Source organism: Euprymna scolopes, chromosome 21, assembly GCF_053919585.1.
Source record: "Euprymna scolopes isolate OS-2025 chromosome 21, ASM5391958v1, whole genome shotgun sequence".
In the NCBI taxonomy this organism is placed as follows: domain Eukaryota; kingdom Metazoa; phylum Mollusca; class Cephalopoda; order Sepiida; family Sepiolidae; genus Euprymna; species Euprymna scolopes.
The window spans coordinates 72,750,833-72,763,492 of record NC_136502.1 but is presented as its reverse complement, the minus strand read 5'-3'; the positions used below and the strand labels follow the sequence as shown (position 1 = coordinate 72,763,492).

Sequence of the window (12,660 nt, the reverse complement as noted above, 5' to 3'; positions counted from 1 at the left end):
AGTATGTGTTTTGGGAGATCATTGATGTAGATTAGGAAGAAAGTTGGGCCCAGGATGGACCGTTGAGGGGCACCAGCATTAATACTGTGGGGTTCTGATTTCTGCCCATCAACCACTACTCTTATGAATATGAATTAATCGATCATTATGCTGCTAGATGTAAAAGTTTGTAATATGGACTATTTAGTTTAATTTAGTTTTAGGAGCAAAGGGGGTGGGTGGAAGTCCTTTGTAAAACTTCAGATACTTCGGATTTTTATAAAATTGTGACAATAGGTATTAGATATTTTTCACATTTCAGTTTCTTTAGTGTTCAAAATATATTTCATATTTTTGTTCAATTTGTTCTATGGTCATTTGACATCAATTAAGATTTCTTGAATTTCAATTGAAGACGCTTGAAGTCTAAATTAAAATCCTGTAATAGATATTAATCAAAATTAGAATAAAGATTCTAGATATAAGGTTTACTGTCATTATATGTTGATTTTTAATCTTTGTAAATGGATATAAAAGTGATGCAAAGGTGTCCTGTGGCAAGTATTGGTATATATATATATATATATATATATATATATATATATATATATATATATAATTTTTTTTTTTTTTTTTTTTCTTCAGTTTCTATTATATTTTATAAATTTTAGATTTTTAATTTGCAATCATTGGATTGTGATTTAATGGACAAAAATCCCCTACTAATGAAACTAAAATTAATTTAGCCACAATCGATTATACAATACATGATATAATAAATTAGCACTACACATGGCCGTTAAAACGCTTTAGATAATCAGATTTCAAAGGGTTTCTGCTAAAATAGTCATATTTTAAAAACCAAAGCAGTTTAAGTCTTCAAAATACCAGTTTTGTTCAGAAATGAATATACTTTCAAATGAATTAGTAAATAACATACATTATATATTTTTAGAGTTTTAAGCAAATAAAGTGATAAAAATGTGAACATCATAAAACATTTTCGGTAAGATTTTGTAACGACCCCCACCCCTTATTTGTAAACATTTGTACCATGTTTCCGTTAAGAATTTTTTTAATGAAATTTGGAAATTAGCCAAAAGAGATGTCATTTTTAATAATTTTGAGTGTCCGAAATTCATTTGACCACTCGTTTTTTTATTGTTAAAAAAGATTTCAAAATGATGAGTATTGAAAATTTTTTTAAAATTTGCAAAAAGATCTTTAAAATGTGATTTAATTTTAATGTGATTTCATTTTTATTTTTCTTCTTTCAAACACAGAACCCAAACGAATCCGATGCTATGACAAAAATTCAAAATGACTTGGCCGAAACAAAAATTATTTTGGTAAGTTCTTTTTATTACCATTGCATCATACTAGTGCTATATGATTGTATTACTGTAGTTGTTGGCTCCGATCTTGAGAGATCATGAAATTCCACATCCTGATTCAGTCGAGGGGTTGCAGCTTGTGGTGTGGCATTGCAGGCCGATGCGGGAGCCACAGGACCTACCACAGTTGCTGTAGATGTAGCTTTTCTGTCTCTCTGCCTGGGCCGGGGTCAAAGCTGAATCTGTCCTCTTTTTTCTGCGGGCCCACTTCTCCCGCCAATGTGTGGTTCTCCTCTCAGATGTCTCAGCCACACACCGGATGGTAGTCCGCTAGCCCTCACGGTCTGAGGCAGCAATCTCGAGCTTTGAGGAGCTAAAACTGCTGGCCCTCAGGTTACGCTTACAAATATCCTTGTAGCGGAGTTTGGAGGCAAACTCTCCAAACTAAAGGTCTTCAGGGATTCGTCCATCCATCTAGCTGTAGTGCCTAGATGTAGATCCACTAAAACATTTATCAAAAAGTGCTCAGTGACAAGCAGAACGTTATAATTTTTATTTAGCCAAACATTGACTACATATGTGCATACACATTTCAGTTGCAATTCTTTGCAAGAACCAGAATCCACAGGCTAGAATTTCGTTTCATTGTGAAAAAAATTTGGCTTGAGGATGCTGTGGTTTTCTAAATAAATTTCAGCAGAAACATGTATGCACACGTATATGTAGAACCCTGGGATACGGCATTAAAAATTAGTAATAAAATACAATACAGTATAAAATGCACATGTATTTAATCAAATAAAATTATAAATAACACTGTAAATATCGTAACCAGAGACCGGAAAAACATTGTATTCCACATCGTAACCTGAAAAAACATATCTTTGGGCCACCGTATCCTGGGGTTCTACTATATATTATAAACAATTTTTTTTTTTTCTGTAATCAGATATAACACGGCAACACATACAGATTGAAAGCCCTACACTCAACCCTTGCCCTTCATTTGGTTGTTTAACAAGACACATTCACACTCAGAATTTGAAATACAAGGTTTAAGTTACCATGTCATACATAACAAAAGTTTTTCAAACAGATCATGCGAATTATGGTGAATGACTGCTTTATTTATCTACTCCTCTCAGCCATAGTGGTTCAACTACAAATAACCCAGGCAAGTCAATGCCATCAATCAGAAAAACCAAAACGATCAAACTGAAGATTAAATTGAATGTGAGATATTATATAATACTTTTACACAATCAGATGTAGCATATACAATCCATGAAAGCCACAGATTGTAAGCCCTAAACTCGAGTTATATTTAATAAGTTTAACTTTGCTGCAGTTTCACAGAAAGTCCGACAGAAGTATTAAAAAAAATTTTTTTCTTGCGGACTATTATCATCTTTTTAGTTGTTTCACAACGTTTCGGCCAACTATTCCTCTGGCCTTTGTCAGGTGGTAACAACTACGGAAGGCAGTAATTGCAGTTAGGAGATTCTGAGTTCCTATCCCGTCGCGGTCACCACCTGATGAAGGCCAGAGGAATAGTTGGCCGAAACATTGTGAAACAACAACTAAAAAAAGATTTGTACTTGTGCAGGTTAGTACAGTTAGAAAAGCAGGAAATGGCAAAGGAATTCCAAAGTCTCAAAGTTTAAAGGAAGAAATTATCAGAGTAGAAAGCTTTCTGGCATCTAAAGACCTCAACAATGAACTCTTTCAGTTTAAGAATGTAAAATTTAATTTGGCTCATTTTTTTGGTTTAAATTTTCAAATTTTTGGAACTTTTATTGTATTTAATGAAAAAATTTAAATAAATCTGCTATAATCTATATTCTTCAAAAGTTTGTTTTTATGCAAAAAGAAATACATGATTGGTTGACAAAGAAGGAATAGGCAGAGTACACATTATTATGGCAATAGTTTTTCCAACATCAATACCCAAGTTTGTAAGTTTAATGGATTTTTTTAACTGGATATATATTTTATCAATTTAAAGAAAACATAACTATAAAAAAACAGATACAAAGAGTATTTACGTTAGTTCAAAGTAAGTTCTTTGTTCTTTAAAAAATATAAAATACATTCATTGTAGTCATTTCTGATGCAAATAAGTATCATATTTACAAAAATATTTTTGTTTGTACTAGCTATAAAGTAGTAGCAGCTAGGTAAAGATGTAATTTGTAAGTTACCCAGGTACTGTACCAACATTGCACAAGGAGTGGGTATGATAAATTAATTAGAAAATTAAAATCTATAGTTTTATTACATCTCAAGAAATAGATCTCTTAAAAAATTTAGATTGTTATAATTTCTACATTTTTTTTTCTATCCTCTCAGTTCCACTTTAACATTAGTTTCTGAGGCAAGATACCATTTGTTTCCTAGAAAATTTATGCTTTTTTTTTTTTTTTTGTAAAAGCAAATTTTAATAAAATAACTTATTTTCATATGTTCACATTTTTAGCCAAAAAATCATTTATTTTACATGTGTTGGAGAGTTTGGAAGTTCATGATATTAATCTCTTTGTCTCAAATTCATTCCTATATCTCTTTCCAACTGATCCTGCTACCTTAACTGTTCTACTTTTACTAACCTAATCATTTTCATTCTTTTAATGTAACCAAACCAACAAAGTCTCTTGTGTTACACACATCTCCCTATACTATCCAGATTTAATCTTTGTCTGAGGTCATCAAATCTAATGTTTTCTTCAAGACTCGCATGACACATTGAGCATATAATTTTTATCTCATTTCTCTTCATGCAACGCATGTCCTCACTGCCCATATTTCACTTCCATACATTATTACACTGCACACATATGCTTGCTAGACTCTTGTCTTGGTTGACAGTGGTAGCATTCTGCTAGTTCATAATCGAAGTAGTTGAGAGACATTGTTAGGTAACAAACTAGACTTGTGGTTGGACAAAAGGTCTCCTAAGACATAGGATAACATTGTGGTGGAATGAGGAAATTGGGAAGTGTATTGAAGTGGTCAAGAGTGATTAAGTATTGAAAAAGTTTAATGAAATTGGAAAAAACATCAAATAATTTATTATTAAAAAGTACATAAAATCATCAAAGAATTGTTTCCTCTACCTCAGCCAATTACATCTTGTATTCGACTTTCCAAAATGTAAATGTGTCCATATAAAAACAAAAGCTGGCTACTTCGATGAAAGTTAAATAAAAGTGAAACTTTTTTTTTTTTCATAGCACAACACGATAGATGCTGTTTTGCAACGAGGAGAAACGCTTGATAATCTTGTGGAAAAATCAGAAGGTCTCAGCACTCAATCGAAAGCCTTTTACAAAACTGTAAGTTTTTTTTCTATTTCATAAAACTTTTACAAAACAGTTTTTATTTTTTTCTCTCAATAAACATGACTTATTTTATCAATATTTTATTTTTTTTATTTTCTGGGAATGGTGTTTTATAGATATCCTGGGAATAACTATGAATTTGGATAAAAATAACTGATCCCTTGTTTTATGCTCAAAAAGTTGATTGGGTTTCTTTTTAAGAATCTTAATTATCGAAGGTGATGATTTAAAAAAATCTTTGTAGAATTTGTACCCATTTACTTATCGATTAGGGATAAACATAAAAATTGTCTCAGTCTAGAAAGATTTCTTTACTGATGTCAAAAACGGAGGAAGTTTAGTATCAGTACAGATAATACTTTTTGATCCTTTGTAATTGTTAGGTTTTGTATAGAGAATTGCTCAACTAAAAAAAACTAAGCTAATACAAGTTTCCAGAGCATGTCGAAATTTTAAAATAGTTGATAGGATAAGGTATCTGCTTTATGTACAACATTGGGAGCTTTCAGATATTTCTTGGAAAATCAGGAGTTTGTGCCAAAGTGGTTGAGAGAGTAAAAAAGCAAAACAATTTTAAGATTTATTTAGTAGAAAAATATCGATGTTGATATTGTGAAGAAAAACTTGACGTTAAACAATTTTAAATCCAAATTATTTTAAAGTATAAAAAGTTGTCAAATGGAAAACACTGATTGTTAGGTATACTAACAGAATATATATATTAAGATGACTCGTGACCCATTGCGTTATGACCACCACTATATATATTCAAAAATTCATAAACTATGAAATAACTTAAGATGTACCAGCGCATAACTAAAAATTCTATATTAAGTATTCTTTTTATTCTTATATAAACATTTTGTAATTTATGTTTGTAATGTGTATAGATGCACAGTTAAATTAGATGACTACACTGAAGAAAAGCATCACTTTTTCATTAAAAAAATAGTGGTTTAATCAACAAAATGAGAGGGAGTGAAAGAAATAGATACCTAAGAGAAAGATGAGCGACTTGTTCAGGTAATTATAAATTACAGCTAATTAGAACAATGAAAACATTTTTTTCCAAACCTAACTTAATCCCAGAACTAAAGCATATTTTAGCATGTATTTTGAGTATATGGGGGAAAAAAATTATTGATCAACTTGCATTTAGTATAATAATTGATAATACACAAAACTTTCATTTCTAATTCAATTCATTTTTGAGTCAATTATTCTCTTTTTTTTTTTTTTTAACATGAACATATTTTTGTGCAAAATATATTTTTTTCTTTATCTTTTTGTGAACCAGTTGAGTCTTTTTTCATTGGTAGACAGACAAAAAAAAAAATAAAAACTCAGCTGATGTCCTTTGTGAAATTGGCTCCAAATTGATTTCATTTCCATCACCCAATAAATTCTGAGCCAATATATTCCCAATAAACAATAAGAATAGAATATTTTCAGAAATTTTATTCTTACTTACCTGACAGGACTTGTGTATGTTTTGTTTGTACCAATCAAAGATACGTCCTTGACAATCAATCTGATAGTGTGTAGGTTGTTTTTTTGTTTTGTTTTTTTCCTAGCCCTGTTATGTTGGGCTGAGGTATTATTCTCAGTCTTAGCAGGTTTAACCTCCTAGACTTTACCTTCTCTTTGAGAAACTCCTTCTCAAAGAGAAGGCAAAGTCTGGGACGCTGAACCTGCTGAGACTGAATCAAGGAATGCCAACAGAGCTGCTCAAGATTTTGTAGGCCAGAGAATCTTAGTGCATTGGATTTTCAAAACACGTTTGACCTGTTCTAACCTTTTGATGAGGAGGTAAATAAAATTCTTAATTAGTTTCAAGTTTTCATCTGCACAAAATGTTACGATCAATTAATTTGTCTTGTTTTAATGTTAACGTGAAAGCTGATTTTGATTACGCTTTTTGTTTTTGTCAATATTTATTTATAGATATTTAGAATGTATTTATTATAGAACATAAATTAGCAGTTCATGTGAGAGAGAACGAAACGGATACTTCAAACGTAATGCAGCCAAACTGATTGATGGACATATACACATTTCTATGCATTGGTAATGTGTCTAAGCGTATCAAGCGATGAAGACTGAACCACGTCCTTCCATGGAGATGCAAACATGCATCTAAAAGCCATGGAAATTTATCAAATACCTTGTTTAATATTTATGTTTATGTTTGTGCCTTTTTTCTTTTTCTTTTAATCAAACCTCCCATTTTATGCTGCACACTGGCCCATTTTATAAAAAAATTATTTTAATTTATTTTTGAAGTTTAACCTTTAACCATGGTTATTGTGTTCCAGGTAAAAGTGAAACCTACAGCATCCGCACCCCTGCCCACCCCACCCCCAACAATTACCGAGACCCCTCCCCAAGTTATTGCGCCATTACTTAAAGTGCAAAGACGACCTCTTCTCCATACTCGGTTCTCTCCTAATGATCACGGCAATCCCTGTCAGCGTCTTGCGTTCTGTCTCTGCTCCTGCTGGCAGGCGATCTCTGCCTGTTTCCGAACGGTTCATTCTCGGGTGCGATCCCTCATCGAAAGAGTAGGTCGTCTTTTCTATCCGGCTGGCTACACTCTCTCACTCTCTCTGTCAACTGCTGCCTACTCCCCTTTGTAGCTCTAGATTTCTGACTAGCATTAGAATGCTCACACAGCAGAATCGTATATTTACGATCTACTCTTTCATGCTTCCTTCATGGTCTGGCATCATGTATATTGCTTAGCTCCCTCACTCACACACTCTCTCTCTCTCTCTCTCTCTGCTGTAACCCTGAAGAAGTTCTACTTTACCCCTATCCCTCCTTTAATTTAAATGCTTGCTAAGGTAGGGATAATTTAATTGGATCCTCTACACAATTGAAACAGCCAGCCTTTATAATTGCCTGGGTGGAATGAATCTGAAAAAATATTTCATCATTCATAGACTCTGGCCCCTTTCCAAAATTGAGCTGAATATACAAAGCCTTTCTCTGAACAGCTGCTTCTCTATGATGTTCACACGTGGCTGTTGCATACAAAAAGTATTTGACCATTACTATCTGCATCACATCCTCAGATTATGCTCTTTTCTTTCTTGTCTCTAATATCACTGCAAACATGTAAATAGAAATCTATGTTGATATTGGCCATCTTCTAAATGCTTCTGCTAACAGATTTTCCATATGTCGACACTGGCAAACTGAAAATTTACCTTCATATCTACAGCCTTTAACGATGAAATCGCAAATAGCTGACACTCATAAAGTCAGTTGGAGAGCATTCATTCAAGACCTCTTTTAATACTAAGCCCCCCCCCTCCCCAGAGTAATTTCCCACCTCTTCTTCCCTTCTGCATGTGCAGCACTTATTAAAAATGGCTTTGTTTTTAGCTCTTAGGTTGGTTAGCCAATAACTAGTTCATTTGCAAAGCATGTTATACTGACTTGTCAGTGGGTGTGATCCTCACTGTGTGTGCCAAATTACAAAGTTCAACTCAATGAATGTAACCTTTTTTAAAAAAATTTTTTTATCAAAGTAATATCCTATTTAAAATGATTGGTTTCTTCAACTGGCGATGGTGCAAATTTTGGAAGTTTATATTAGAACAAAGTCCTAAAGATAACAAATATTTAACTTTGTCCATTAAATTTGTGCATTCATAAAATTTAAATATTTCAAACTTTGATGCAAATGCAAAGCTATAGGGATGCTTAGCCATCTTGAAATTTTGCTTTAATTTTTGTTTTTTAATGATTTATTAAGATGAGCAAAATCAGATAAAAATGGTGAAATTTCAGTGATATTTCTCGTGTTTCGGGTTAATTTGATAAACTTACTAACTCAACCCGTATGGATTCCGTGATAATTTCTAGCTCAGTCTATATAATTTACTTGTAATAATCTTTTTGAAATATGTTTGTCAGGGTTAATACTATTTTTTAAAAATTACTCCCCCATCCCTTACCTAAAAATAACAGACTACCAACTAAATATTTTTGAAATGAATAAAATATTTATTTAAAATTGTACCAATTTAAATATCCTCTCTTGCCATAAAAATAAATGTCAACCAGATATTCAAATCAACAAAATGGATGTCACTTTTTGACATTTATGTAAAGTTGTATTGTTTTAGCCAACAGAACAGCAATTTGATTTTGAACAATTCATCTTCGGGTAAAATCAGGATTTTTTTTTATCTTAGCAACATCAATTGAACGATCTCATTTTTCTTTTTATGTGCAAAAGGTAGTAATGTACATATGAATATGAAATGCCTTAAAACATTATCAATTTCGAAATCAAATGTTCATTTATTGTGCTCATGCTAAACGTGTTTAGGGGATTTTTCATTTTTAAATGACAAGTTACTGAAGTACTGACATGAAATGAGACATTTTAATGTTGGTTTCGTTCAACAATTACATTCAAATGTTTGTCAAGATTCCATGATTGTTTTCTACTTTGAAGGTATCATGACAAAACCCCCTTTGTAAGGTCCAATGATTTGTGGATCCTTCCCCACATGTTCTGTTTAGATTAGCGGCTAATTGAGAAGAGTGATAAAGACTGAGTTTGAACATATGTACAAAAATTTTACACATTTTTCTTTTCATCGTATTAAAGATTTGTTTCAAAATTGTGTTATGAAATTATAGAAAATTAAATAAAAAATATCCTTCAGTTATTTAAGCGTGTGTGCATTTATAGAAAATTCTTCAACTGAAATCAACTTTTTGAAAATGAGTCCTCCAAGCAACTAAAATGATTAGAAATAAATTTTTAATTTTTTTTTGTTGTCCAGAATTCAACCTAATTAAAAAAACAAAAATACAGAAAAATCTTTATGGTATACATGCCGCTCATGGAATGAGTGTCATATTCCAAAAATTAGGTAAATTGATCAAGTTTTTTCATATAAAGAATAATTTGATTTTTAGCAATTTTAATAGTAAATTGTATCCTTTATAAGACTGCTTTTAATCTCAGTTTGAATTATTTAAAACATGACATATAAAAACACAAACTCTCACTTATAAAATTTTATTTTAGTTAAAAGAACTTGATCAATTTACATGGTTTTTGACATTTTCGTTCAGTGATGACTAGGTACATAAAGCTTTTTCTGTATATATATTAATTAGGTTGAATTATGGACAAGCACCTTTTTTCGTACAAAATAATTTTGTCATGATTTCACTCTTTCAATAAAATCTATTTTATGAGGAAAAAAAACAAATACCAAATGAACAAAATTTTTCTGCTTACAAGATTCAGAAAAAATAAAAATCAATAATTGTAGCAAAAGTTACTTAATTTTTCTTTGAAATAAGGTAATTCACTTTAAAAAAAAACTGATAATGTTTTAACAGAAATATTTAAACTTCTAAAAAATATTGCAAAAATACTTACAAAAAAAAAGAAATATTTGCAGATTTTTTACCTCTGACTTTGATTTTTTTTTTTTTTTTTTTTGTGGATGTTAACACACATGCTAATTGTATTTGGTTTTTCGATTTTCAAAAAAAAAAAAAAAAATTGCATTTCGACTTGAAACATTTTGGTTATCAAAAACAAAAAATTAACTACAAATAATTCAATAAAATATTAGGTGTTAGGACTTCTACATTTATGTACAAGCAAGTAAAACAAGGCATTAACTTTTTTAAACATATGCGCGCATATATAGGGTGATTTTTTTATTTTATTTTAAATTTTTTTTACATTTACAACCGATAGTTGCCAAATCAGCAATTTAAGAACAGAGTTGTCAATTCAGTGTTTGCTACCTTTTAAAAAACACTGTATATGTTCTAGTTTGTTTTTTTTTTTTTTTTTTTTTTTTTTTTTTTTTTTTTTTTTGTTTTTTTGTTTTTGTTTTTTTGTTTTTTTTTTTTTGTTTTTTTGTTTTTTTTTGTTAATTGATTTACTTGATTTATTTTCAGGCTCGAAAAACCAACCAATGTTGCGTGATTTTGTAACATTTGAAGAATTGCCTGTCCCTGGATCTGAATTCGCCGTGTTGTGCTTTGTCTCTATCGTCCAACATAAAGTGTGTTGCGTTCAAAATGCAAGCATCACTGTTCTATGTACAAAAGAATGAAAAAAAAAAATAAAACTAAATATTTCTGTAACTTCATCTCCCAAATATCAAAATGTGTAAAAAGCCCAACATCCCAATTATGTACAACATAGTTTAACGAGTACCAAAATTATCCACAAATTGCATATTTTCGTGCATCTGAAAAATGAAGCCAAATGACATGCGTTCGTATAAATTGTTACATTTTTCTAGGAGAAAAAGAAATGAAAGAACACATTTTCCCATTAACTCTTAAAAAAACAAAAAAACAAACAAATAAAACACCCTGATTAAAATGAAACACAGAAAAAACCCCATTAATATGAAAAAGCTATTTTTAATATGAAGAGATTTTTTTTGTGTGCAATTTGCCATTTTGTTCCATCAGGAAAATTATTTAAAAAAAAAAAAATAAAAATAAAACAAAATATTTATTCATTTTCTATGAGAAGTGGAATTGGCGTTTGAGCCATCACATTTTTTGTTCTGTTGCAAAGTATTTTTCCTTCCAACATGCCACACGTAAACACTAATTTGGGCTTTGACTCTTGTGTCTCCAGTTACCCCCATACCCCCCCCCCAAATATTACCGGCAAACTTTTTTTTTATCCCCCCCCCCCCCCCAAGTTTATAACTAAATTATATTGGCACAATTGTTCTTGTCAGATCACTGAAGTTAAGCAACATTGAGCCTGGTTTATATTTGGATGAGTGATTATTATCCAGTTAGTGATCACATGGTTTGTTTGAGCTGTCTTCCATGAATTTGCATACAAACCCAAATCAATGGATCCTCTCCAATGACAAGATTCTTTGCATTTTTTTTTTTTTTGTATCTATTCGTGCACTATATCTTCCCATCAACAATTTTTGCTTCCTGATAATTCTTCTTTCTGATTCTTTCTGAGTTAAAATTAGAAAGTGGGGAAAGCACAAACTATTTACAAATATTTATCTCTTCAGCAATTTAACTTGGAGATAAAATGTCAAAAGAATCAAAAGGAAAAAGTTGTTTGAAACGAATAAGAATTTTTTTATAAAAAATTTTTTTCTATCTCAAATGTTGTAGGTTTGGACAAACGGGTTCAAGTGCGAATTACATGACTGACAAGAATGTCAACTCTTTTTGGATTATCTTAACTACTGTTCTGTTTCGGCTAATGTAACCTCCAATCTTCAGGTTCTTGTCGAATGAAAGCCTGAGTTAGCTAGCTCTTAATCCATCTGCCATGACTGAGTAGAAGTAATTTGTAATTGTGTTGCTCATACTAAGGATTGAACTATCACTCTCAAGAATACCCGCTTAGCACTTCTATCCATTGTGTCACAGATTCTTATATTCACAATGTTTGGTTGGATGTAATGCTCAAGATGAGCAATGGTGGCATCGAATAACACAAATTATCTTTTTCTAAAAAAATTCCAAAACATCAATTCTTTAGCAAAATAATTTGTATAAAGATATTTATGTTTAAGTTGTCAAGTTTTTTCTTTTCAAAGGCAGGATTTTTTTAAACATGAGGATATGGCTGATTGCATTTTGATAGTTTTTTATTAATAAATTTTTTAATACAATATATTGTATTATCTGAACTACTGTTCTTATCTTGAGTATTATTTGCACAGTTTTGGTCGACATATACCTAAAGAAGAGCAGAGGTTATATCTTTCTGTTCAAATGGAATCCTTTATTTAATCCACTCTGGTAGAATGCAGGTTCTCAAGTTTGACGAGAAGGTCAAAGATTATTGTGACTGAAAAGTTATGCAAATAACACTCCATATGAGAACAATAGTCCAAGTAATACGAATTATCAATCCTCATCTAAAAAATTCAGAAATATATTTTCATAACAGGATTTATCCCCCCCCCATTTTAGTTTTATCCCCCCCCCTCTCCATCTTTATTAAAGAAATTTGTCATGGTTAT

At 31.1% G+C, this 12,660-nt stretch overlaps 1 protein-coding gene across 2 annotated transcripts in view; it reads left to right on the top strand.

The window, feature by feature from the left end:
* Positions 1 to 11,315, top strand: part of LOC145242484 (synaptobrevin homolog YKT6-like) — an 83,335-nt gene extending 72,020 nt beyond the window's left edge. Inside the window, exons 7-9 of one of the 2 annotated variants that reach the window (XM_080105540.1) lie at positions 1,263 to 1,328; positions 4,544 to 4,645; positions 10,595 to 11,315. In XM_080105540.1, coding sequence (XP_079961666.1) covers positions 1,263 to 1,328; positions 4,544 to 4,645; positions 10,595 to 10,630 — 204 coding nt within the window. In that variant the 3' untranslated portion in view covers positions 10,631 to 11,315. The remainder of the gene's footprint in view (positions 1 to 1,262; positions 1,329 to 4,543; positions 4,646 to 10,594) is intronic. The other variant, XM_080105541.1, reaches the window with a different exon arrangement.
* The last annotated feature ends 1,345 nt before the right edge of the window (positions 11,316 to 12,660 follow it).